This window comes from Salvelinus sp. IW2-2015, linkage group LG17 (assembly GCF_002910315.2).
Source record: "Salvelinus sp. IW2-2015 linkage group LG17, ASM291031v2, whole genome shotgun sequence".
NCBI lineage: Eukaryota > Metazoa > Chordata > Actinopteri > Salmoniformes > Salmonidae > Salvelinus > Salvelinus sp. IW2-2015.
The window spans coordinates 30,754,781-30,782,629 of record NC_036857.1 but is presented as its reverse complement, the minus strand read 5'-3'; the positions used below and the strand labels follow the sequence as shown (position 1 = coordinate 30,782,629).

At 42.3% G+C, this 27,849-nt stretch overlaps 2 protein-coding genes across 4 annotated transcripts; both read right to left on the bottom strand.

The window, feature by feature from the left end:
• Window positions 1–1,543: 1,543 nt before the first annotated feature.
• Window positions 1,544–7,418, bottom strand: mkrn4 (makorin, ring finger protein, 4). Of its 3 annotated transcripts, none has more exons than XM_024006694.2 (8): window positions 7,160–7,418; window positions 6,169–6,303; window positions 5,776–6,059; window positions 3,989–4,125; window positions 3,381–3,640; window positions 3,119–3,226; window positions 2,808–2,928; window positions 1,544–2,670 (listed from the first exon to the last, which is right to left on the bottom strand). In XM_024006694.2, the coding sequence occupies exons 1-8, from the start codon at window positions 7,210–7,212 to the stop codon at window positions 2,524–2,526; spliced, it is 1,245 nt and encodes a 414-aa protein (XP_023862462.1). In that variant the 5' UTR covers window positions 7,213–7,418; the 3' UTR covers window positions 1,544–2,523. The 3 variants fall into 3 exon arrangements, with proteins under 3 accessions (XP_023862462.1, XP_023862460.1, XP_023862461.1); XM_024006692.2 differs by lacking the exon at window positions 7,160–7,418 and adding an exon at window positions 6,777–6,872; XM_024006693.2 differs by lacking the exon at window positions 7,160–7,418 and adding an exon at window positions 6,777–6,871 and having other exon boundaries at window positions 3,381–3,637.
• A 4,000-nt stretch (window positions 7,419–11,418) lies between these two features.
• Window positions 11,419–27,471, bottom strand: ppardb (peroxisome proliferator-activated receptor delta b). Its single transcript, XM_024006075.2, has 8 exons — window positions 27,104–27,471; window positions 24,793–25,245; window positions 24,430–24,581; window positions 23,681–23,819; window positions 21,433–21,635; window positions 16,898–17,104; window positions 12,104–12,347; window positions 11,419–11,762 (listed from the first exon to the last, which is right to left on the bottom strand). The coding sequence occupies exons 2-8, from the start codon at window positions 25,169–25,171 to the stop codon at window positions 11,515–11,517; spliced, it is 1,572 nt and encodes a 523-aa protein (XP_023861843.1). The 5' UTR covers window positions 25,172–25,245; window positions 27,104–27,471; the 3' UTR covers window positions 11,419–11,514.
• Between the last annotated feature and the right edge of the window lie 378 nt (window positions 27,472–27,849).

Sequence of the window (27,849 nt, the reverse complement as noted above, 5' to 3'; positions counted from 1 at the left end):
GGATCTATTGGTCCACCATCCTATTGCTTTACCACCACCCCTCAGAAGCTTGCATAGTCCCCTCAGTTTGTCTCTGCACTGGGGTGTGATGAGGGGCCAAGGACTCCCAGGAGCTGGACAATCAGAGCAGGCTCCCCCTGCCAGAGACATTCTAGCAGACGGAGAATACTGGTCCGGGAAAGCACGAGGTGGATGAAGGATAAAAGGCTAAGTTGGAAGGCGACTGGTTTGCTGAGAAGACCATAGCTAAGGGTGATTGTTAGTTGTGAATGTAAAACAGTATACTATAGTTGTGTACAGCTACAATGAAAATATTAGCTATAGGCCTACTCAATGGTGTTCACATGTGCATTAAGATTTAGTGGAACAAACTCTGACATGTAATTTCTCCAGTGGTGTAAAGTACTTTAAAGTATTTTTTACTTAAGTACTTTTTTGGGATATCTGTACTTTACTGTTAATGACTACTTCACTACATTCCAAATGACAACAATGTACCTTTTACTCCATACATTTTCCCTGACACCCAAAAGTACTGGTTACATTTTGAATGGCTAGCAGGACAGGGAAAAGCTCCAATTCATGCACTTATGACAACCCTGGTCATTTCTACTGCCTCTGATCTGGCTAACACAAATGCTTGGTTTGTAAATGTCTGAGTGATGTTGTGACCCTGGCAGTCCATAATTTATATATATATATTTTAAATGGTGCCATCTGGTTTGCTTAATATAGGGATTTTGAAATTCTGTACTTTATACTTAAAATATATTTTAGCAATTACATTGACTTTCTATACACAAGTATATTTAAAACCAAATACTTTTACTCTAGTATTTTATTGGGTGACTTTCACGAGTCATTTTCTGTTAAGGCATTACTTTTACCAAGTATGACAATTGGTAACTTTTTATCACCGCATTCCTCCAATTTACCATCGCTTCGGCATATTTCCACCTGGCAAAGTGTCGAGACAAGTGTGGATGCAGCGGTCTGGGTCTGATCGTCGCTGGAACCCCCACAGAGCCTGGAGGGCACTGGTAGCCCCCCGTGAAGAATGAACAGAGCAACAACCGAGAGCAGCCATCAAACCCTTGCTGGCTGACTGGAGCGAGAACCGTTTAACTGCATGTATTGGGAGTGACTCACTTCTGCAATACAAAACACTTTCTGAAAACGTGCAAGTCATCCACACCAAGCTGTTTTGATGACAACCACTATAGGATTGTGGCTTTAGTGTGAAAAGGTTAAAACAATCAACCCAGTATGACATGAAGCCAGCAATGGCTGTGCTTAGACAGGCAGCCCAATAGTGATGTTTTTTTTTTTACCAATTCACATCTTTTCAAAATCAGATATTTCAGATATCTTACAGGTCAAAATATCAAAATTGGGCTGCTTGTGTAAACAAACTTGATTGGCTTCAAGTCAAACTTGGTTACTGGTGTGTGCTCAACATTCATACTGAAGCCAAAACAGTATACAGTGGTTGTCAATCCCCGAAGCAGGTTAGACAGAATGAGCAAAACAATTGAAACAGGCAAACTGTGAAACTATGTTTAATTCTCTTTTCTGTGCGTGCAAATACAAACAGGTTAGAAGTAATAAAAATCAGACATTACGGTCTTCAATCAGCATGTCAACGAGAGTGTCATGCCCTGTCAACAGTACAGTAAAGCATCTCAAGTACAGTGCAGACTGCTGAGGGGAGAATGGCTCATAATGGCTGGAATGGAGAAGAAACGGTAACAAAAACTTGGTTTTCATATGTTTGATACCATTCCATTCTAATCCATTCCCGGACATTATTATGAGCCGTCCTGTCCTCAGCAGCCTCCACTCAAGTATGTCATAGACAGGTGACAAATAGCAGGGCAGGGCAATGTATTGCCCTGAGGCATGGCAAGATTTGTATGATGCTATAGGAGTATCGCCATGTCTTAGGGCAAGGCAAAGTATACTTCCAATTTAGACATAAAATACAAACTACACATTCTAAAAATAAAAAAAATCTCACTTTCTAAATGGTGCAAATGGCAACAGTGACATAGCATTGGCACAAGTAACACTTTTTTTTTTTAAACAGGACCAACCAATGGAACAGAGGGCAATCCAAAGCAGAGCACCACATCAATTAACCCTGCCTCTACTTGCAATGAACCAAGGCCATCAACAGCAAGAGAAGAACCAATCTTCCTGTCTAACAACCAGCCCTGAATCCAACCAAAAGGTTAGCTGTTGGTTAGGATTGTTCATATCAAGTGTGGGAGGCTTAACAATCCTAGTAAGCGAACCAGTGGTAATCCTAGCCTTCGGTACAGTTCTTCAAGCAACAGGTCTGCAAGTGCTGGGCCTATACCGCAAACAATTATTTTCCCCACCAGGAGAGCAGATATATGCAGCATATATAGGGACTTCAGTTCTGAAAGACAGTGAGTGAATAAATGGCAGCCTTCTTTAATTGGGTTAGAGTAGAGGACCTAGCCAACCATTGCATACCAATTCCTTGGAGCAGGGTGGTGCTCAGAATAGGTCATATTCACTCAGGTACAGCGGGAACTCATCATCATCATCATCCTCGTCATCCAGCAAGTCATCCAGCAGAGTCATAGCAATGACATAGTCAAGAAGTTGTAGGCTGCCCAAGTCATCCAGACTCATCGCATGGTGCTATTGGATAAGAGCAACAAAAAACCTTCTGCAATTTAGAAATGCATTGAGTGGTCACAATATCAAATGTCTGTTCCCGTTTCTATTTATCTATGTTAAAATGTGTGTGTGAAGCAAAAGTGACGTCAAATATTTACAGAACGTGCTGATCTGCGTTGGCGAGGTGGTCTGTAGCCATGAGGCAGGTCATGCCAATAGAGACACTCAGTCTTGAAGGGACAGCATCCATGACGCATGAAGAAACTACATCTTCTTTTACTGGAAAAACAGGGATGTGACCAGGACAACAGAAAATCTGAATTTTGGCTAGGGGACAGGGACATTTCAATAACATGAACGGAGGAAAAGCAGGAATTCTTGATTAATCAGGAAGAACCACATTCCTTTAAAGCCAATATCCCAGAAAGAGCACCATTTGACAATTCTAGACAGAATGACAAAAGCTAACCTGCATTTCGCTTTGAAGTTACGGATTAGGGTTTCCTTTGGTTGTCCCTCCACCCAGTACTTGTTAGGGACGTAAAACGCAGACTTCACTCTGCACTGTGGGCAGCTCCTTTGGCAAAGAAGACAAATGTTTAGCCATTCCAGGCAAGTACATTTTTTTTTTAATAAACAGAACAGAACACCCCTAGTAAAACAAAACTTACATTTTTTTATTATTTTTTTTTTTAAATACTGCCATAAACTATGCTGCCCTGCCATCTTACTTTATAACTTCTTCATGGAAGTTTTTGGTTTTCCTCCAGGTGACAATGCAGCTCAGGCAGAAAGGATGACTGCAGTTGGGCAGGATGCCAAAGCGCCTCTCCTCAGCACTGGTCTTCTCGTACACAGTCTCCATGCAGATGCCACAGGTCACATCTTTACTTTGGTTGAAGGATTCCGTATGCTCCTGGGCCGTCTGGAAGGCAGCAGTGGCAGAGGAGGCACCATGCTCTGCTGCTACCTCCAGGGAGGAAGGCTCCTGCTAACAACAAATAACAGGCTTCATTGTGCTGCTTAGCAGTATTGCTTCCATGCTCAACATCGTAACCCAGTAGGTGAACTTGTGTTGGCGAGGCAGAGGGTACATGGTCGCTCTGCTTGACAATGTATTAACCAACTGCGCCACCAAAAATGATCCAATTCAGCAGCAGTGACCTTTCAAGCTGTGGCACAAGCATCTAGGACAATCTTGAATCCCTTAAACAAAAAACAAATACTAAATATTTCCATGTGCTATCAGGGTATATTGTACATCTTGACTTTGAGATTGCATAAAAAAATTCCTTGAGGTAGCAGAGAAAGTAACCTAATTTACATAACAATGACAAACCTGCTGATTGACTAAAGGCCTCCATTCGCCTGCTTGAGCCGACAGTGTGCTGGATGGAACTGTAGTTTGGGCCGATGTCTCAGGACACTGTTGGACTGAAGCTTGGGGCTCTGTGACATTAGCATGTGATGACGCCGCTGCAAATAAAGGGACATTGTTACAACCAAGTACTACTACACAAACTCAGCAAAACAAGAAACATCCCTTTTTCAGGACCCTGTTTTTCAAAGATAATTCGTAAAAATCCAAATAACTCCAGATATTCATTGTAAAGGGTTTCCCATGCTTGTTCAATGAACCACAAACTAATGAACATGCACCTGTGGAATGGTCATTAAGACACTAACAGAAGGTAGGAAATTAAGGTCACAGTTATGAAAACGTAGGACACTAAAGAGGCCTTTCTACAGACTCTGAAAAACACCAAAAGATGCCCAGGGTCCCTGCTCATCTGCGTGAACGTGCCTTAGGCATGCTGTAAGGAGGCATGAGGACTGCATATGTGGCCAGGGAAATAAATTGCAATGTCCGTACTGTGAGACGCCTAAGACAGCACTACAGGGAAACAGGATGGAGAGCTGATCGTCCAGTGGCAGATCACGTGTAACACCTGCACAGGTTCGGTACAGCCAAACATCACACCTGCGGYACAGGTACAGGATGGCAACAACAACTGCCCGAGTTACACCAGGAACGCACAATCCCTCCCATCAGTGCTCAGACTTTCAGCCTATTGCGGACAGAGGCTGTACTGAGGGCTTGTAGGCCTGTTGTAAGGCAGGTCCTCACTAGACATCACCGGCAACAACGTCGCCTATGGGCACAAACCCACCGTCGCTGGACCAGACAGGACTGGCAAAAAGTGCTCTTCACTGACGAGTCACGGTTTTGTCTCACCAGGGGTGATGGTCAGATTTGCGTTTATCGTTGAAGGACTGAGCGTTACACCAAGGCCTGTACTCTGGAGCAGGATCGATTTGTAGGTGGAGTCCGTCATGGTCTGGGGTGGTGTGTCACAGCATCATCGGACTGAGCTTGTTGTCATTGCAGGCAACCTCAACGCTGTGCTTTACAGGGAAGACATCCTCCTCCCTCATGTGGTACCCTTCCTGCAGGCTCATCCTGACATGACAATGCCACCAGCTATACTGCTCGTTCTGTGCGTGATTTCCTGCAAGACAGGAATGTCAGTGTTCTGCCATGGCCAGCGAAGAGCCCGGATCTAAATCCCATTGAGCACATCTAGGACCTGTTGGATCAGAGAGTGAGGGCTAGGGCCATTCCCCCCCCAGAAATGTCTGGGAACCTTGGTGGAAGTGTGGGGTAACATCTCACAGCAAGAACTGGCAAATCTGGTGCAGTCCATGAGGAGATGCACTGCAGTACTTAATGCAGCTGGTGGCCACACCAGATACTGACTTAATTTTGACCACCCCCTTTGTTCAGGGACACATTATTCAAGTTCTGTTAGTCACATGTTTGTGGAACTTGTTCAGTTTAGGTCTCAGTTGTTGAATCGTGTTATGTTCATACAAATATTTACACATGTTTAGTTTGCTGAAAATAAACGCAGTTGACGTTTTTTTACACAGTCAAATTCCTCTGTACAGTACTACAATACACCATCCTAGTCCCAGATCCATTTGAGCAACCTTGCTAACCCGTACGGTCATTGTAATGCCAAACATTTGAATTGGCAAGAATGGACAAACAGATCAGGAACCAGGTCAACAGTATACCCCGATACCAGGGTAAAACCTAGCTAAGGGGACCAATTGAGGTCATACCCTGTCGTTGCGTTGAAGTTTGCGATGAACTTTCGGCTACATCCTCTTCTGTGATATCAGTGTTCTGACGGCCAAAGTTGTGCTGGAGGTGTGCTACATAGGTCTGCATGGACTCTGAGCCCTGTCGTCCTTGGCTGTAGAAGCCCTGTGCCTGCAGTAGCGATGGCTCTGATCCTCTACGCTCTGGTAGTGCATGGCCAACCCACGGGGTTTGAACCACAGGTGCTGAACCCCTCCTACTCAACCCCGCACTGGCTGCCTCAGGATCAGTGATGTGGAGATATCTGTAGAATAGGCAAAACATAATTAAATGACTCAGAAAGTAGGTAGCGTAAAGGTTTATAAGGTAGTCTGATTAGTAAGTAAGGTCATTATGAATTTAAAATGTCTCACCTGCAGCCATCTCCAAACCAGCATCCACCTTTCTGGAAGTACCTGCATATTTGAGATGTCGGCGGCAACACTGATGGCAACTCGTGTAGATAATGACAGCTCGAACCGAATCTGCATGAACCGTTCAAGAATTGCCTGTAAAACAGATGTCATGGAACCATCACATTCACTGTAGATTTGAGACTCGGCATACAAAAAAATAAGAAATAAAGTGTCAAGACTGCAAGGCAAGCTCATGCTCTTCTCGTTGTGGGTGTGTAGTGACCGGGGTTCGAACCCTTTTAACCAAACATTGAACTTGTTAGTTACGCGTTASCTAGCTAGTTAGCAACTAGAGGCAATGAAGTCCATAGCAACGACATCTCAAAGGTGTAGTTAACGATTTCCAGTTAACTTTAAATAACTGCTCTTAACAGAGTCATTATGCTTTAGTCGTACAAGTTCACCCAATTAACTTTTGTGCGCTACAACCGGATGTAAACATCATTGRAACAGATCAAGACACGCCTGGTGCGCGTTAGGGTTAATCGAAGAATAAACGATTATTTTTTCAGAATAGATGGGCTGTGTTTCCGAAACCCGACCCAGTTCTTTAACCAAAACTATACCTGCAAATCCTTCTATTAATTGAAGGACGTTCATAAGAGTCATGACACGGAAAACCATATTGTTCCATTATTGTTTGTCAAATAAAAGTCGTCTTTGTTTTTCAAGAACAGACTACAGCAAAATGGCACATAAGCGGTTAACATACTACGTCACATACACAATGCCTCGTGCTCCACCACAACTTCACTTTTGTTCATGTTATTCAAATATAACAAGTCAGCAAACAATAGTCAAGACCTGTGCAGCAGCCATCGACAAAAAAAGTGCCCTGTGCAGCAGAACAGTTTCAGAGGAAGATGAACAAATTAATTGCATTTAGTCAGTTCTTTCAAACAAATCGTATTCAAGGCCATATGAAACAAGTTAATTTTGGAATGCATACCTACAAGTTACACCCCTGCGAAAATACGAAGTTTGACCTATATCTGACTCCATTTTCTGGCCTGCGTCTTGTTGATGTTATTGCCCCCCAAAAAAACAGCTAAAAACTTTTCAGCTAAATAGAAAGTGGGCGTTACTTTCCCATTTATCCAATTAGGAAAGGAACCAATGGGGGATTCGATTAATCTGGCCCGGGTAGACGTGTTTTGCACCTGGAGAAAGAACCTGGCGGCCTCCGGTCGTGCGCCAGGTGCCCCGTTCAAAGTCCACTGCGAAGTCAGCTCAAAACAAAAGTGACGTAATTCGTACGTGGAGTAATGAGTAGGATTCTGTTTTCACATGCAACATGGATAGCTTTTCAAAATATGTATTGCCTTCCCGATGAAAACTAGTTTGACACTGCAAACATATTTTAAATGGAAAAGAGAGGTATGGTTCTGGACGATGCGCCATGCTGCCTTGTTGACATGACCAAGCAGCAGCAGATCACTGATCGATTTGAGAATGGTGTTCCTTCCTCACGGCTTTTGCCCGTCCACGTCACGGGTAATAGACCGGCGCCCTGTAGCTCAGCATAATCGAATAAGCCCATTGAAAAGCCATGATCAAACATCACATCTGACCAATAGGAACACCACCCTAATTAAGCATACATGTATCAATAACTGTAAATGTCTCATTAAAATATTGTATATGATCATTTACTGGAATGTACTAGTAGTATATACTAGCAGTATATCAAATAAATATGATTAAATTCAAAAATTGAGACAATCATGTACAAAAATGATTAAAGTGCTGCAACTTGTATCTGTTCATTATTTGGGCGAAGTACAGCTAGTCACAAAAATAACTGTTGCCTTCACAGAGTTTTTGACAATCTGATATCTTGAAAAACTGTTTCAACTGGAGATAGAATATTCTATTGTTCCCAATTTATCTCATGTGCCTCTAACAAAATTTGGCCCCAAATTTTGTGAATATATACTATATACATTAGCTACATATACTGCAATTGGAAAACATTTTAGTATCACTTTATGTACAATGTACTTCCAGTATGCAGAGCGTTCATAGGTCACCAATTTCATGAGGTAGTTGAGTTCTACAACTTTATATAAAACACTTTTTATTTGCTATTTTGCATTTATTAAAGCCCCAAACCCAGAGAGTGCAGACCTAGAAACAATAATGAAATTGTAGATAGAATACATAAAATCCTTGAAAAAGTAGTTTGTTCAGTGTTGTACATTATAGTCCTGAGTGGATGCAGAGTTCAAAGGTGTGATTTTGGTAGAATCTTGATATTCATCTCTCATCATTCAAATTTATTATGCCAGACATTTCTTTAATCCACAAAGCAACCACGTTGTCTGTCCTGAGTTGTGGTAAGATAGGCAGACAACACATTATTACATGTACCAGTAAGTAATACACTAAGGTTTAAGTACTGGTCCTTTGCTGGTTCTCCATTCATCTAGATTAGATACAGAATCACACCTCTCAAAGTAAAAGGCCAAACCCATCTAGAAGATATTATTTCAGAAAACATGTTGAGGGTAGTCACATTTCACAGTGGTACCTGTCCATAACCGATGATGACTGAAAGATGATAGCCTCAAAAATTAACGTAAGACTTTGTGTCATTAGTTGTCATAATAATCTATACATTGTGTACACAGGTATATTATAACATTACAACTCACCACTTAGGTACCTTGGATAAACCAAAGAGCACACATCTGTACAATCTAACAAAATTAGCACCATTATTCTGGTGAACATTATTCATTAACTTTTTTTTATTCCCTAACTACAATTAAATTCCCTAAAACAATTGCTCTACTGCTAACAGTACCAGTAGTGTATGAAACTATTCTGAGAGAAGTATGAAAATGTTAACAAATATTCAGTTGAATACAGTATAACCAAGGAAGGGTAGAGGCTCAAGTTTATGTTGTGTTAGAGTTCGAAAAACAATTAATTTCTCTAACACTATCCATATTGATTAACACCCGTTTCCTGTTTTCCTTTTGACCTGCACCATCCCGTTTTCCTTTTGACCTGTACCATGTTAAGCAACTTCTATATAGTCTCTTTAGAACTTATAAATACTTTGTAACCTGAATAAACAATTTCCTTAACAGCAAACCTCCAAATGCATTCATGAGACGACAAAATTTTACTCATAATGTGAAGGAAACCTGTTAAAAAAAGGTTTGCCAGGTTTTGGCAACAGACTCAATTAGGGCAGTAGTACCCATTCACAACATTACTCTGGAAGAAGAGCTCTACATAATTGGTATCGTACCTCCATTAGTGTTACTGCTGTAGCAAAATCCCTACAGCAGTTTGAACACCTACTCATTCATGGATTTTTCTTTATTTGTACTATTTTCTACATTGTAGAATAATAGTGAAGATATCAAAATTAAGAAAAAACACATGGAATCATGTAGTAACCAAAAAAGTGTAGTGTATGAAACGATAAATCAAATAATATTTTATATTCTTCAAAGTAGCCACCCTTTGCTATGATGACAGCTGTGCACTCTTGGCATTATCTCAGCTTCATGAGGAATGCTTTTCCAACAGTCTTGAAGGAGTTCCCACATATGCTGAGCACTGTTGGCTGCTTTTCCTTCACTCTGCGATCCAACTCATGCCAAACCATCTCAATGTGGTTGAGGTCGGGGGACTGTGGAGGCCAGGTCATCTGATGCAGCACTCCATCACTCTCCTTCTTGGTCAAATAGCCCTTACACAGCCTGGAGGTGTGTTTTGGGTCATTGTCCTGGTGAAAACAAATGATAGTCCCACTAAGCCCAAACCAGATGGGATGGCGTATCGCTGCAGAATGCTTCGGTAGCCATGCTGGTTAAGTGGGCACTGAATTCTAATAAATCACTGAGCGTCACCAGCAAAGCACCCCCACACCTCCTTCTCCATGCTTCACGGTTGGAACCACACATGCGGAGCTCATCCGTTCACCTACTCCGCGTCTCACAAAGACACGGCGGTTGGAACCAAAAATATCAAATTTGGACTCAGACCAAAGGACAGATTTCCACCGGTCAAATGTCAATTGCTCGTGTTCTTGCCCCAAGAAAGTATCTTCTTCTTATTGGTGTCCTTTACTAGTGGTTTCTTTGCAGCAATTCAGCCATGAAGGCCTGATTCACGCAGTCTGAACAATTGATGTTGAGATGTGTCTGTTACTTGAACTCTGTGAAGCATTTATTTGGTCTGCAATCTGAGGTGCAGTTAACTCTAATGAACTTATCCTCTGCAGCAGAGGTAACTCTGGGTCTTCCTTTCCTGTGGCGGTCCTCATGAGAACCAGTTTTATCATAGCACTTGATGGTTTTTGCGACTGCACTTGAAGAAACATTCAAAACTCTTGAAATTTTCCGGATTGACTGACCTTCATGTCTTAAAGTAATGATGGACTGTTGTTTCTCTTTGCTTATTTGAGCTGTTCTTGCCACTCCTACCTTGTCACAACACAACTGATTAGCTCAAACGCATTAAGGAAAGAAATTCCACAAATTAACAAGGCACGCCTGTTAATTGCCATGTATTCCAGGTGACTACCTCATGAAGCTGTTTGAGAGAATGCCAAGAGTGTGCAAAGCTGTCAAAGGGTGGCTACTTTGAAGAATCTCAAATCTAAAACATATTTTGATTTGTTTAACACTTTTTTTGGTTACTACATGATTCCATATGTGTTATTTCATAGTTTTGATGTCTAAACCATTATTCTACAATGTAGAAAATCGTAAAAATAAAGAAGAACCCTGGAATGAGTAGGTGTGTCCAAACTTTTGACTGGTATTGTACATTAATATATACATAACATCATTATGTAAACATATTGCTGTCAACAACAGTCAGTATTTGCTCTAAGGGGACACTATTTGCTAAGTCAGGGTTCGCTCCAAGGGGACAATAAAGTATTGAATTGAACAGTGTGGCTCTGCTTATGAGGAGGACTAGTACATGAATGTCTTTATAGATCTCCTACAGTAGAGAGTGCAGCAAGGTACGGTCCCATCCTGTTAAATCTGGTTTAGTCCAATTCCTGTAGTAGCAGATGCAGCAGTCTAGTCCGAGTTYGTCCGGTTTAGGCCACTGTGTCCAGTCATGTTCTTGTTGAGCTCCTGCAGTAGCGGGAGCAATGAGGTCTCAGACTCGGGGTGTGTCCGAAATGGCACCCTATTCCCTATGTTGTGCACTACTTTTGAGGAGACTAGTACATGTCCTTGTAGAAATCCTGCACTAGCGGGTGCAGCAAGTCCCAGTCCAGTTCAGTCTGGTTTAGCCCAGTCAGTGCATGTTCAGTCTGGTTTAGTCCAGTCAGTACATGTCCTTATAGATCTCCTGTAGTAGAGGGTGCAGAGAGGTCTCTGACTCTGTCTTCTTGATCTTCTGCACCAGCAGGGCGTTCTCTGTGACCAGCTGTCTGAGGTCGGCCATCTTGTTCAGCAGCTTGGGGAAAAGGTAGAGGGAGTCCTGGTGGTTGGCCTGCAGGTGCTGGTCCAAGGCCTGGAGAATACCGTCCTGACTCTGTTCTACCTGCTTCACGTTCATTAGCCCCGGGCGGTCTGCAGATAGATCGAGAATAGTTAGATGGGTAGACCACAGACGTGACAGAGCTGCCAACTCACAGCACAACCTCACTAAAAGCTTTCGTGACTCCATGCATCCTATCTCCTCACCTTCTCAACCATATTGGACCATATCTTATTCTCCAATGTGTTTTGCGAAAGAGGTGAGGAGAGAGGATACCAGGAATCGAGGGAAAGATGAATTGAGAAAGAGCTCCCCCTCAATTCCAGACAGGATAATAGTGCCTACGAACAACGTTAGGAGCCAGGGTTATTAGGGGAGAACAGTACTAATGTCAGAGTTACTGTGATACTACTAGTACAAAAGTATACCATACCTCCACACAGGATGATAATGGCCACAAACAGAGCCAGGTCACTGTCATCCAGCTCCAGAGCATTGAACTTCACAGCAAACTCAAACTTGGGCTCCATGATCTCACTGAAGGGTTTACGGAGGCTCCTCAGGAACTCCCGGGTCACAAAGCCCTTCCCGTTGGCCACCAGGAGGCCATCTTTGTTCATGAGGGAGGGCAGCATGGCGAAGATGGCCTCGTGGACGCCATACTTCAGTAGTGTCACCTGATGGAAGCAGGCAGGTAAACAGGGGAGAAATTAGAATTCAACAACAAAGTAAAAGTGCCATTAACAGCAGTTTGAACAGTTGACAAAAGAAAATGCATGATGACTTCATCGTATAACTATGGGAGATATTTCTACATTAATGTCAGTACATTTCACTGAGTGTGACAAGAAATGAAGTTGATAATCAATAAGTGAAAAGACAAGGTTACTTTTTTTGTTTTTTCCCCCGACATAACATAGGTACAACAGATCCCCTTTTTGTATGGGACACTTTTAAAATGTACCTTTAGAGGCCATGCAATTCAGTACTCATCTATAAAACAAAAGCAATTTAGATCAAGAGTCCATATTAACAAAGGATATTGAAGGACTAACAGTACAGGTAGATAGCAATAAAAATTGTACCAGAGGCACAGTGTAAATGAGAGGAAAAACAAAAAGAACGAGTGTAAGATCCAGTGTAATATATTATAAAAATAAAGCGAACTGGATAGGCTGGAAACTGGAAATTCTGGAAATGGAAATGGAAATTCACAAAATTATATATTTTTATCTTCAACATAGAAATGCTACCATTTTTATTATTGAAACTTGTTACAAGTGGAGTCACGCATGATTCACCGAATGATATCTTGAAAGAGGAAGTACTTTAAGAATGTTTTCATTTCAGTCTCCTCCATCTCCACTAACCGAAGCTAATTATAATATTTTTTCCCAATTAATCATTTAAAATGAACATCTGTACAGAAAGACTCATGTGAAGGCCAAATTAGAGGAGGAACTTCTTGATGCAATTAAAGCCTTTAAGGCTGGGAAAACTCCAGGGCTGAATGGCATACCAGTGGAAGTATACCAAACTTTATTCACATGTTTTAACCACTCCTATATAAACGGTAGATTATCAGATACACAACAAGAAGGTCTGATTTCATTATTACTGAAACAGGACTCAAATGGTATATATAAAGATCCAGTCTATTTAAAAAATTGGAGGCCTCTTACACTTCAGAGTTGTGATGCAAAAATTTTAGCTAAATGCTTGGCGCAAAGAATTAAAAAAGGTTTTGTCAGATATTATTCATTCTAGTCAGACAGGTTTTTTACATGGACAATATATTGGAGATAATAAGTACTGGAAACAATAGAATACTATGAAATATCAGGGAAACCAGGCCTAGTTTTCATAGCTGATTTTGAAAAGGCTTTTGATAAAGTATGACTGGAGTTTATATATAAATGCCTAGGATATTTCAATTTTGGAGAATCTCTTATAAAATGTGTTAAAGTTACGTTTCATAACCCTAGGTGTAAAATAGTAAATAATGGCTACATCTCAGAAAGTTTTAAACTGCCAAGAGGAGTAAAACAAGGTTGTCCACTATCGGCATATCTATTTATTATTGCCATCGAAATTAGCTGTTAAAATTAGATCCAACAATAATATTAAGGGATCAGAAATCCGTGGCTTTGTACGCTGATGATTCATGTTGTTTTCTTTCAAATCCACAATTTGGATCCCTCCACGGCCTCATAGAGGATCTGGATACTTTTGCTAATTTCTCTGGATTAAAACCAAATTATGATAAATGCACTATATTACGTATTGGGTCACAAAAAAATGCAACTTTTACATTACCGTGCAGTTTACCAATAAAACGGTCTGACAGGGATGTGGACATACTTGGTATACAAATCCCAAAAGAAAGAAATTATCTAAAAAAAAAAGGTATAATTTTTGTAAATGATATCATAAATAGGACTGCTGGAGTTGTCACACATGCAGCTAACACAGAAATATGGAAATGTCTGCTCTACCCAAAACTACAACCAACTAATCGCAGCATTCCCACAAAAATGGAAGAGGCAAATGGAAGGGGGGAAAAAGTAAGGAACTTGTCTGTCAGCCCTGCATTAAAGACCATAAATGGTTTAAGAAAATTGTGATAAATAAAAACATATACCAATTTAATTTAAGGACCAAAAAATTGACAGCTGTGCCAAATAAATTGCAAAATAGTTGGGAAGAGATTTGTGATGTACAGATTCCATGGCACTGGAATGATTCATGATTCAAAACTTCGAATTTTCCCATTTAAATTATACAAAATTCTTGCAACCAATAGAATGTTACATACACACACATATATACATACACATATATGTATACATAAATACATATACACATATATGTATACAATATGTATACATACATACATACAGTGGGGAGAACAAGTATTTGATACACTGCCGATTTTGCAGGTTTTCCTACTTACAAAGCATGTAGAGGTCTGTAATTTTTATCATAGGTACACTTCAACTGTGAGAGACGGAATCTAAAACAAAAATCCAGAAAATCCCATTGTATGATTTTTAAGTAATTAATATGCATTGTATTGCATGACATAAGTATTTGATACATCAGAAAAGCAGAACTTAATATTTGGTACAGAAACCTTTGTTTGCAATTACAGAGATAATACGTTTCCTGTAGTTCTTGGTTTGCACACACTGCAGCAGGGATTTTGGCCCACTCCTCCATACAGACCTTCTCCAGATCCTTCAGGTTTCGGGGCTGTCGCTGGGCAATACGAACTTTCAGCTCCCTCCAAAGATTTTCTATTGGGTTCAGGTCTGGACCTTGAGATTCAGCTAAACATATATATATATATATATATATATGTGTGTGCGTATGCATTAATTTTTATGTGCGTGTGTATATATGCATGTACAGTTGAAGTCGGAAGTTTACATACACCTTACCCAAATACATTTAAATTCAGTTTTTCACAATTCCTGACATTCAATCCTAGTAAAAATTCCCTGTCTTGCGTCAGTCAGGATCACCACTTTATGTTAAGAATGTTAAGAATGTGAAAGAATAATCAGTAGAGAGAATTACTTTTTTGAGCTTTTATTTCTTTCATCACATTCCCAAAGCGTCAGAAGTTTACATACACTCAATGAGTATTTGGTAGCATTGCCTTTAAATTGTTTAACTTGGGTCAAACGTTTCGAGTAGCCTTCCACAAGTCTCCCACAATAAGTTGGGTGAATTTTGGCCCATTCCTCCTGACAGAGCTGGTGTAACTGAGTCAGGTTTGTAGGCCTCCTTGCTCGCACACGCTTTTTCAGTTCTGCCCACAAATTTTCTACAGGTTTGAGGTCAGGGTTTGTGATGGCCACTCCAATACCTTGACTTTGTAGTCCTTAAGCCATTTTGCCACAACTTTCAAAGTATGCTTGGGGTCATTGTCCATTTGGAAGACCCATTTGCGACCAAGCTTTAACTTCCTGACTGATGTCTTGAGATGTTGCTTCAATATATCCACAATTTTCTTTCCTAATGATGCCATCTATTTTGTGAAGTGCACCAGTCCCTCCTGCAGCAAAGCACCCCCACAACATGATGCGGTCACCCCGTACTTCATGGTTGGGATGGTGTTCTTCGGCTTGCAAGCATCCCCCTTTTTCCTCCAAACATAACGAAGGTCATTATGGCCAAACAGTTCTATTTTTGTTTCATCAGACCAGAGGACATTTCTCCAAAAATTACTATTTTTGTACCCATGTGCAGTTGCAAACCGTAGTCTGGCTTTTTATGGCGGTTTTGGAGCAGTGGCTTCTTCCTTGCTGAGCGGCCTTTCAGGTTATGTTGATATAGTACTCGTTTAACTGTGGATATAGATACTTTTGTACCCGTTTCCTCCAGCATCTCCACAAGGTCCTTTACTGTTGTTGATTTGATTTGAACTTTTCGCACCACAGTATGCTCATCTCTAGGAGACAGAACGCGTCTCCTTCCTGAGTGGTATGACGGCTGCGTGGTCTCATGGTGTTTATACTTGTGTACTATTGTTTGTACAGATGAACGTGGTACCTTCAGGCGTTTGGAAACTGCTCCCAAGGATGAACCAGACTTGTGGAGGTCTACCATTTTCTTCTGAGGTCTTGACTGATTTCTTTTGATTTTCCCATGATGTCAGGCAAAGAGGGACTGAGTTTGAAGGTAGGCCTTGAAATACACCCACAGGTACACCTCCAATTGACTCAAATGATGTCATTRAGCCTATCAGAAGCTTCTAAAGCCATGACATCATTTTCGGGAATTTTCCAAGCTGTTTAAAAGGCACAGTCAACTTAGTGTATGTAAACTTCTGACCCACTGGAATTGTGATACAGTGAATTATAAGTTAAATAATCTGTCTGTAAACAATTGTTGGAAAAATGACTTGTGTCATGCACAAAGTAGATGTCCTAACCGACTTGCCAAAACTATTGTTTGTTAACAAGAAATTTGTGGAGTGGTTGAAAAACGAGTTTTAATGACTCCAACCTAAGTGTATGTAAACTTCCGACTTCAACTGTATATATAAATATATATATTTACCCCAGAAATATATGGGGGATTGGAAATGATGTAGACAATTACATTGATGGAAGCAACAATCTATCCTCAATTTTAAAGCTGATCCACCCCTTAAATTTTTTTTATTTTTAAATACTAGCGTTAGTAAGCTCTGTTGAGAAGACCGTGGTCCATGCCGTACCTGGTCGTTGAGGAAGAGATCCACAAACCCTGGGATGTTCTTGGCGAACTCAGTTAGCTCTCGTACCGTCTCCACCGTGGTGCACTGACAGCGGTAAAACACGTGTACCCCTATCTCCTTTGTGAGGGGCGCGCCCGGGATTAACTGGTTCCACACTAGACCACTCTCTGCTTGCCACAGGGTGTCCACATCATGGATCACAAATGGCTGCCGGGGGAGAGAGAGAGAAAGCATTCATCTTTTAACAGTCTGGTCTTCCTTTTCTTTAAAAACTATTCAGCTAAACAAAACGCCTTGCTCTTATAGGTCTCGGGAGACAAAAAAGCTATATGTAATTGTTAATAACAAGTTAAAACTCATTACGAAAAACAGATTGATAAGAGGCTAATTAAAAACTAAAGAGCTCTACAAATAATCAGCCACTAAATCTTTCCATGAGGAGGTTACTAGTAATATGCATCTACATTGGTGCAACCAGAAAAGCCTTCCCCTCATCCAAGCTCAGAGGAGTTGTTGTGAGTTATGACCATAAACATACACATCATTGGTTCAGCTTGGAAGGCGTATCCTACCTTGGTGCAACCAGAAAAGTCTTCCTCATAATGAAGCTCAGAGAGTGTGTTCTAAATCTTCTAACCGGAGGTGTAACCAATACCCATGCACGGTCATGTCCAAATTATTGGCACCGTTGATAAGATTAGCAAAAAAACTGTATAAAATAATAATACAAATACAGCTACATTATGTGAACGGCTCCGGGCAGCCGAGCGGAAATGGAGGAAAACTCGCCTCCCTGCGGACTGGCATCCTTTCACTCCCTCCTCTCTACATTCTCCTCTTCTGTCTCTGCTGCTAAAGCCACTTTCTACCACTCTAAATTCCAAGCATCTGCCTCTAACCCTAGGAAGCTCTTTGCCACCTTCTCCTCCCTCCTGAATCCTCCTCCCCCCCCCCCTCCTCCTCTCTTGCGGATGACTTCGTCAACCATTTTGAAAAGAAGGTCGAGGACATCCGATCCTCGTTTGCTAAGTCAAACACACCGCTGGTTCTGCTCACACTGCCCTACCCTGTGTTTGACCTCTTTCTCCCCTCTCTCTCCAGATGAAATCTCGCGTCTTGTGACGCGCCGGCGCCAACAACCTGCCCGCTTGACCCTATCCCCTCCTCTCTTCTCCAGACCATTTCCGGAGACCTTCTCCTTACACCTCACCTCGCTCATACTCATCCTTGACCGCTGGCTACGTCCCTTCCGTCTTCAAGAGAGCGAGAGTTGCACCCCTTCTGAAAAAACTACACTCGATCCCTCCGATGTCAACAAACTACAGACCAGTATCCCTTCTTTCTTTTTCTCTCCAAAACTCTTGAACGGGCGTCCTTGCCAGCTCTCCTGCTATCTCTCTCAGAATGACCTTCTTGATCCAAATCAGGTTTCAAGACTAGTCATTCAACTGAGACTGCTCTTCTCTGTGTCACGGAGGCGCTCCGCATTGCTAAAGCTAACTCTCTCTCCTCTGCTCTCATCTTCTAGACCTATCGGCTCGCTCTGATACTGTCAACCATCAGATCCTCCTCTCCACCCTCTCCGAGTTGGGCATCTCCGGCGCGGCCCACGCTTGGATTGCGTCCTACCTGACAGGTCGCTCCTACAGGTGGCGTGGCGAGGCGAGAATCTGTCTCCGCACCACGTGCTCTCACCACTGGTGTCCCCAGGGCTCTGTTCTAGGCCCTCTCCTATTCTCGCTATACACCAAGTACACTTGGCTCTGTCATATCCTCACATGGTCTCTCCTATCATTGCTATGCAGACGACACACAATTAATCTTCTCCTTTCCCCTTCTGATAACCAGGTGGCGAATCGCATCTCTGCATGTCTGGCAGACATATCAGTGTGGATGACGGATCACCACCTCAAGCTGAACCTCGGCAAGACGGAGCTGCTCTTCCTCCCGGGGAAGGACTGCCCGTTCCATGATCTCGCCATCACGGTTGACAACTCCATTGTGTCCTCCTCCCAGAGTGCTAAGAACCTTGGCGTGATCCTGGACAACACCCTGTCGTTCTCAACTAACATCAAGGCGGTGACCCGTTCCTGTAGGTTCATGCTCTACAACATTCGCAGAGTACGACCCTGCCTCACACAGGAAGCGGCGCAGGTCCTAATCCAGGCACTTGTCATCTCCCGTCTGGATTACTGCAACTCGCTGTTGGCCGGGCTCCCTGCCTGTGCCATTAAACCCCACAACTCATCCAGAACGCCGCAGCCCGTTGGTGTTCAACCTTCCCAAGTTCTCTCACGTCCCCCCGCTCCTCCGCTCTCTCCACTGGCTTCCAGTTGAACTCGCATCCGCTACAAGACCATGGTGCTTGCCTACGGAGCTGTGAGGGGAAACGGCACCTCCGTACCTTCAGGCTCTGATCAGGCCCTACACCCAAACAAGGGCACTGCGTTCATCCACCTCTGGCCTGCTCGCCTCCCTACCTCTGAGGAAGTACAGTTCCCACTCAGCCCAGTCAACACTGTTCGCTGCTCTGGCACCCCAATGGTGGAACAAACTCCCTCACGACGCCAGGTCAGCGGAGTCAATCACCACCTTCCGGAGACACCTGACACCCCACCTCTTTAAGGAATACCTAGGATAGGATAAAGTAATCCTTCTAACTCCCCCCCCCCCTTAAAAGAGTTAGATGCACTATTGTAAAGTGGTTGTTCCACTGGATATCATAAGGTGAATGCACCAATTTGTAAGTCGCTCTTATCTGCTAAATGACTTAAATGTAAATGTAAAATGTGCATATATTATTTTATACTAAAATAAAAATACCCCAAAAGATAAGGGTTAAAATGATTGGCACCCGTTTTCAGTACTCCATCACCCTACCCTTGTGAGGATAATAACACTGAGCCCGTTTCTATTATGTTTTATGAGATTGGAGAACACATTGGGAGAGATCTTAGACCATTCCTCCATACAGAATCTTTCCAGATCCTTGATATCCTTTGTCTGCGCTTATGGACTGCCCTCTTCAATTCAAACCACAGTTTTGCAATGGGGTTCAAGTCCGAGGAGTGAGATAGTCAATGCAAAATTTAGATTTTGTGGTCAATTAACCATTTCTTTGTGGATTTTGATGTGTGCTTGGGGCTGTTGTCTTGCCGGAAGATCCACTTGTGGCCAAACCAGGTTTTTGGCCAAACAGCTCTATTTTCATATCACCTGAACACAGCACCGCCTGGAGTTCGATAAACTTGGATTGAAACCGGTGCTATGGTCAGATGACATGAAACCCAGTGGTGGGTTGAAGAACGGAAGCATTTGCAGAAAAGTACCTCATACCTACAGTAAAAGATGGTTGTGGATATTTTATGTTATGGGGCTATTTTGCTTCCACTTGTCCTGGGGTTCCTGTTAAGGGCAAAGGCATCATGAACTTTACCAAGTACCAGAACATTTTCTGCCAAAAACATGGTTGCCTCTGCCAGGAGGCTGACACTTGGCCACAACTGGATCTTCCAGCAAAACATTAACCCCAAGCATCAAAACCCAAATAAATTATTAATTGACCACAAAAATCATAATTTGGCAATGGCCATCTCAGTCTTTGGACTTGAACCCCATTGAAAACCTGTYGTTTGAATTGAAGAGGGCAGTCCATAAGTGCAGACGAAGGATATCAAGGATCTGGAAATATCTGTATGGAGGAATGGTCTAAGATCTCTCCCAATGTGTTCTCCAATCTCATAAAAACATTATAGAAAAAGTCTGTCATTATCCTCGCCAGGGGAGGATGCTGGAGTATTGAAAACAGGGGTGCCAATAACTTTGACCACCATCCTTTTTATTAAAACAACTGAGCAATTGTATTAGTATAAAATAATATCATTTTCAAATGTTTTGTAGCATACAATATAGCTCAGTATTTGTTTTATTTATTTTGTAGTCTTTTTTGCTCATCTTTATCAAGGGCGTCAACACTGAGTGTAGAAAATATTAGTTACACCTTCCTAATATTGAGTTGCACCCCCCTTTTTTCCCTCAGAACAGCCTTAAAATGTCAGGCATGGACTCTACAAGGTGTCGAAAGCGTTCCACTGGGATACTAGCCCATGTTGACTACAATCCTTCCCACAGTTGTGTCAAGATGGCTTGATGTCCTTTGGGTGGTGGACCATTCTTGATACACATGGGAAACTGTTGATCGTGAAAAACTCAGCAACGTTGCAGTTCTTGACACACTCAAACAGGTGCGCCTGGCACCTACCACCATACCTCGTTCAAAGGCACTTTGATCTTGTGTCTTGCCCATTCACCTTCTGAATAGCACACATACACAATCCATGTCTCAATTGTCACAAGGCTTAAAAATCCTCCTTCAAAAAAATGTCTCCTCCCKTTCATCTACACTGATTAAAGTGGATTTAACAGGTGACATCAATAAGTCATCATAGCATTCACCTGGTCCGTCTGTAACGGAAAGAGCAGGTGTTCCTAATATTTTGCACACTCAGTGTATATTTACATAACAGTGAGCGTACCGATGTGCAGCTGGTCTTGCCGGTGAGGATGCTGCGGGCTTTCTTCTTGGTCATAATGAGGTTCTTCAGGTAGGCTTGGTACACCTGTTTAGCCAGGGTCTTGAGGTCTGAGCCACCAAGGTGGTGGGGGTCCAGCTCCTCCGCTAGCAGGCCAGCCACTAGCTTCTTCTTCTCAGCCCCCGGCATACGCCCATACCGGATCGCTGCCGGGCGAACAGGCAGAGTAGTGTTAGCATTGAAGGTGAAACAGACAGGTTAGCATCATGCATACAGCCATATTAGATCGCTGGGTAGACAGTAGCATTAGCATCGAAAGCTGTACAGTGCATTTGGAAAGTATTCCTAACCCTTGACTTTTCCCACATTTTGTTATTCTAAAATTAAATGTATTGTTTTCCTCATCAATCTACACACAATACCCCATAATGACAAAGCAAAAACAGGTTTTTAGAAATATGAATCTCCAAAATTAAATCTAGAATCGGCTTCCTATATCGCAACAAACATCCTTCACTCATGCTGCCAAACATACCCTCGTAAAACTGACCATCCTACCGATCCTCGACTTCGGTGATGTCATCTATAAAATAGCCTCCAACACTCTATCACAGTGCCATCCGTTTTGTCACCAAAGCCCCATACACTACCCACCATTGCGACCTGTACGCTCTCGTTGGTTGGCCCTCACTTCATACTCGTCGCCAAACCCACTGGCTACAGGTTATCTACAAGTCTCTGCTAGGTAAAACCCCGCCTTATCTCAGCTCAGTGGTCACCATAGCAGCACCCATCCGTAGCACGCGCTCCAGCAGGTATATCTCACTGGTCACCCCCAACGCCAATTCCTCCTTTGGTCGTCTTTCCTTCCAGTTCTCTGCTGCCAATGACTGGAACGAACTGCAAAAATCTATGAAGCTGGAAACACTTATCTCCCTAACTAGCTTTAAGCACCAGCTGTCAGAGCCACTCACAGATTACTGCACCTGTACATAGCCCATCTATAATTTAGCCCAGAAAACTACCTCTTCCCCTACTGTATTTATTTATTTATTTAGCTCCTTTGCACCCCATTATTCCTACTTTGCACATTCTTCCACTGCAAATCTACCATTCCAGTGTTTTACTTGCTGTATTGTATTTACCTCGCCACAATGGCCTTTTTTTGCCTTTTACCTCCCTTATCTCACCTCATTTGCTCACATTGTATATAGACTTATTTTTCTACTGTATTATTGACTGTTTGTTTTGTTTATTCCATGTGTAACTCTGTGTTGTTGTATGTGTCGAATTGCTATGCTTTATCTTGGCTAGGTCGCAGTTGCAAATGAGAACTTGTTCTCAACTAGCCTACCTGGTTAAATAAAGGTGAAAAAAAAAAATGTGAATACCAGGCATCACATCTGTTAGAAACCTGGGACCATCCCTACGGTGAAGCATGGTGGTGGCAACATCATGCTGTGGGGATGTTTTTCAGCGGCAGGGACTGGGAGACTAGTCAGGATCGAGGGAGAGATTAATGAAGCAAAGTACAGAGAGATCATTGATGAAAACCTGCTCCAGAGCGCTGAGGACCTCAGACTGGGGGTGAAGGTTCACCTTCCAAAAGGACAACAACCCTAAGCACACAGCCAAAACAACGCAGGAGTGGCTTCGGGACAAGTCTCTGAATGACCTCGAGTGGCCCAGCCAGAGGCCGGACTTAAACCCGATCAATCATCTCTGGAGAGGTATAAAAATAACTGTGCTCTGACGCTCCCCAACTAACCTGACAAAACTTGAGGATCTGCAGAGAATGGGAAAAACTCCCCAAATGCTGGTGTGCCTAGCTTGTAGCATCATACCCAAGAACACTCGAGGCTATAATTGCTGCCAACGTTGCTTCAACAAAGTACTGAGTAAAGGGTCTGAATACTTATGTAAATGTGATAGTTTTTATTTTTAATACATTTCGAAAAACATGTTTTTCTTTGTCATTATGGGGTATTTAAAAWTTTTAAAAATGAGAATAAGGCTGTACTTTTCAAATGCACTGTATAGCCCCACCAAAATGAGGTTCAAGAGTTTCATCAACTAATATTGTTAATATTGAAACACATTATCAGTAGTTCTTAGGGACAGTTTTCAAAACACAGATTAAGATCCTCCATTCAGTCCAGGGCTTTATCTGCGTCTGGGAAACTGGCCCTTAACCTGTAAAAGGATCAAGTATTTCCAGACCCTGAAAGACTCATTAACGGTCTCCTCTCACCGTCATGGGACATGCCCAGGGCCAGACACTTCTGGAAGCGGCAGTATTGGCACTTATTACGATTCTTTTTCAGGATCTTACAGGCTCTCTCACAGCGCTCGTACTCCAGCTTCATCCGAATGGTCCGGCGGAAGAAGCCCTAGACCACACGATACGCACAGGGGAGAGAGAGCGAGCGAGTTCAGTTTATTTACAATTGAAGGCATTACAGGAAAGACAGATATAACACAAGTCACACATTATGGCCATTGAACTTGAGTTGCAGTGGGCTAAATTTGGGTCACACAGAGTGGTAGTCTTAAACAAATCTACTTTGAAACAAAAGTATACACCTCACACACATGGTTATGGGTTTWAAAAAAAGACACCTGTACCATGTCAGATATAGTTGAAATGTATTCAATYTTAAGTTTGCATCCCAATATTACACTTTATATTCATCACAGAAAACTGAAATATAACAAAATTGTTGGACATAGAAAGACCGGATTTTCGACGAGTTATWTCAAATAATGTTTAATTATGAATAACATTCCACCCATGAGGCCACTAGGTCATTTGACTGCAGGAAAGGGCTACCGGACTGGAATGCTGCAACATAGGACACCAACTAAACTCAAGCTAAGCTCAAGCCAGGTTGAGGCTGTTAGAAGCCATGACAAAACCTCCAGGATTTAAGACCTAAGAACATTAAGCAAATTTGTTTTCTGATTATTAAGCCCCATTGGTAGACTTGTGAAATCTCTCACCTTGCAGCCCTCGCAGGCATGCACACCGTAGTGGAACCCTGAAGCTTTGTCAGCACAGATCCTACACTCCACGTTGATACCAGGGCCTGTGGCCTCATCCCGTCCCAGACGCAGCTGCTCCGACAGCGAGGGAGACGACGTGTGAGACAGGTCTGGCACACAGAGAGACAACACCCATCTGATTGTCGTACGAGACTCGTATTACCAGCTCAAACTGATCTGGGACCAGGCCATACCCATATGCTCTGGTCTGCTGATGTATTCACTATAAGTCCAAAATATTTCAGTGAAGCATATCACATCCCACTTAGCGTATTATTTCAAATATAACCAATGACATGTATTTCATTTACTCTCTTTTACCTGTATAGTTGTTATCAGCAGCAGGACTGTCTTGTCTGCTGTAGCTAGTCTTGTCCTTCTCCAGTCTCTCCTCTTCCCCTCCTCCATTCARTCCATTCTGTTGGCTGCCAGTCCCATTCCATGATACCCTCGAGATGGGGGACCTCGGCCTCTCCGCCCCACTGCCTTCACCCTCCTCAACCCCCAGCTCCTGCAGGTCCGTCAACCCTCCAAAGTCAGGGGCCACTGCCTCCACCTCCCTTGCAGTCCATATATCATCAGCTGCTGTGTCCAGGGGATGTGGAGAGTTTGGGCCACATAGGGGCTGCGGGCCTGTCCTAGTCTCCCCATTCACCTGTTCAAGGTGCTCAGGGGAAGGTAGCTGCTGTAACACATCCATGGCTCCTTACCTTGTGGTCAGGGTGCTAAAGCGCCTCTTCCCTGTCTGTCATGATGTTGCTGACATGGTCTCCCCTGTTAAGGTAAAGAACAGCGTAATTATGCAACAACATTTAAAGACCTATCTACYTCTCCATATACTTGACATATGACTGAATGGATCACTAGGTTCATATCAAAAGGAAACCCAGGTAGAGTTATTATGGCAAACTGTAGCTAAACATTTGAAACAAAAAAATGTGCAATACTTATTGGACAAGTCCTGGTAGGCCCTCCCTGTTTCAGACTGTTTTCTTCTGTTTTGGTGCCTAATGAACATGACCTAGTTATTGGGGTTCTTTGTTGTAGGATTAGAGAGAGGGTGAGAGAGCAAGAGTGAGCTCAACTGTCTCTGCTAGTGCAGCAATCAAACACTAGTCTCATAACCAACCTTAACCTCTTTTAGAATCCAAGAGTAAAATACGTACACTCTCATCTCTAACATGTAGGCTCAGTATTCCCAAACAGTCCCATTACAAGTCAGAATGTTGAACAAACTTAATTTCAACGTACTTTACCCGATATTGTCCCTATGGTCTGTATAACTTTTGTATTTTTACGATTGGCTCATTCATGCCCCTCTCCCCTGTAACTATTCCCTAGGTCGTTGCTGTAAATGAGAACATGTTCTCAGTCAACTTACCTGGTAAAATAACGYATAAATAAAAATAAATACAAAATTCCGGTTTCTTTTTTTCAATACTGAAGCAATTCGCATATGACAAACACTTGCACGATATGGCCGAGCCTAACCGAACCACAGACCAAATGTTGTCCCACGCTATCTGCTGGCAAATTTCACAGCTGATTGCGAGTTAACTTGCTTAGGTCCTCTACTTTTGGTAAKATTCAGCTATTGTTTACATATTGTGCATCACATGCATGTGTCAGGAGATTGAAAATGCAAGCAACAGAACCTACTGGAGCAGCAAAAATCAGAGTAAACAAGACTTTCCTGTGGATACCCAATATCCACTTCCTATCGCCAAAAGGACCAACAGCATGTACAACCAGTAAAGTATGTGTAAATATCATTTTAAAATCAACATTCTGACTTGTAGAGACTTTTTTAGGCAAACTTCTTTCAGACTGAATAGCAATGGGGTAACCATGGTAAGTCTGAGGTTTCAGCAAAACCAACCTGAGTGCCACACTTGTCAAAACATTCCTTTTTCTTTGACTCGGTGAAGAGACAACAAATGTTTCGTTTAATACCAATTCTAGGCTATTACTCAATAGAACAAGTCTAGTACAGAAAAAAACTGTAGGAAATTACTGTTCAAACACTCGTTCAGACTTGTCACTTAGCTAATAACCTGTCATGCTGGTTCTCAGAATATCTGCTGCTGTGCTTTGTGTGAGTCATTCTAAAGGGCTTGGCACCATTGATTGGCACAGACAGGGTCGAAAATAGCAAAATATAAGTATACATGACACACAAAAAAGTGTTTACGAGTGAGTGCATCACAAACATCTCTGATGAATCCTCTTCCCAATGCAGCCWCTTCCAACACCAAATGTTACTTTATTGTCAAGTAGGCTCATAAGGTCAGCGGGTCTGACCAACAGTAGGTCAGCAATATAGGCTTATCATGAGACTTTTCTGTTAAAATCATGACTGGTAGATTTGATTGAATCCAAATTCCATATCCCAAAACATGCATTCAAAAAGCACATTGACAGAAAATGCAAACATGAATTGAAAGAAATCTATAGACTTAACTATAGTGACGTGAAAGCAATCATCCTAAATAAACAATGTCTGATAGTTCTGAGTACAGACCAGAGGCAAAAGACAAGCTAGTGAATAAATTGAACTGTTGTTGTTTTTGTCTTGGTGAATATAGCTAACTAGCTAGCCTAGCATGGCAGCTAACCGTTAGTCCATTCTTACCTTTCTCAATGGTGTTGCTTACTTTCCCAAAGAATGTGTACCGGTGAAGTTACCAAGTCGTGTCCATTAGCACTTGATTCGATTCGCTGGCTATGCGGTGTTGTTTGATAGCAGCTAGCTAACGCTAGCTAGCTTACGTTAGCTAGCTCTGAACTTGTAAAAAAAAAAATCCCAATTCATCTGTCAATGCTGTCAAATAGTCTGTCCTGTATGCTTGCAGTACAGTCTCCGTGTCTGGGAGCTGGCTGGTTAAAGTACATTTTGTATCAAACTTTTCAGTGAGCTCTTGCTAACTACTGTTAGCCCAGTGTGAATCATACACCTCACTCAGCCAACCTTCTCTGCGCCCCGCTGTTGCCCTCTGAGTGCCTGCTTCCACTAGTTAACGTTACAGAATTACCGTACAAAGGCAAAATTGGCTTTATCGTAAAAATTCATGAAAACGAAAATGTGCTTTTTAGTCTTAATTTAAGGTTTGGGTTAGCATTAGATTAGCAGTGTGGTTACGGTTATGGTTAGGTTTAAAATCAAAATTGAAGAATATAAATGTTAGAAATAGGCGAGGTTTATGACTTTGTGGCTGTGGTAACTAGTGACTACCCTGAGTTCCCCTCATTTTACGTTTGAGTAATTTAGCAGACCTACAGTTAGTGCATTCATTTTAAGATAGCCAGGTGAGACAACACATCACAATCATATCAAGTACATTTTACCCCAACAAAATATTTATCAGCAAAGTCAATGCT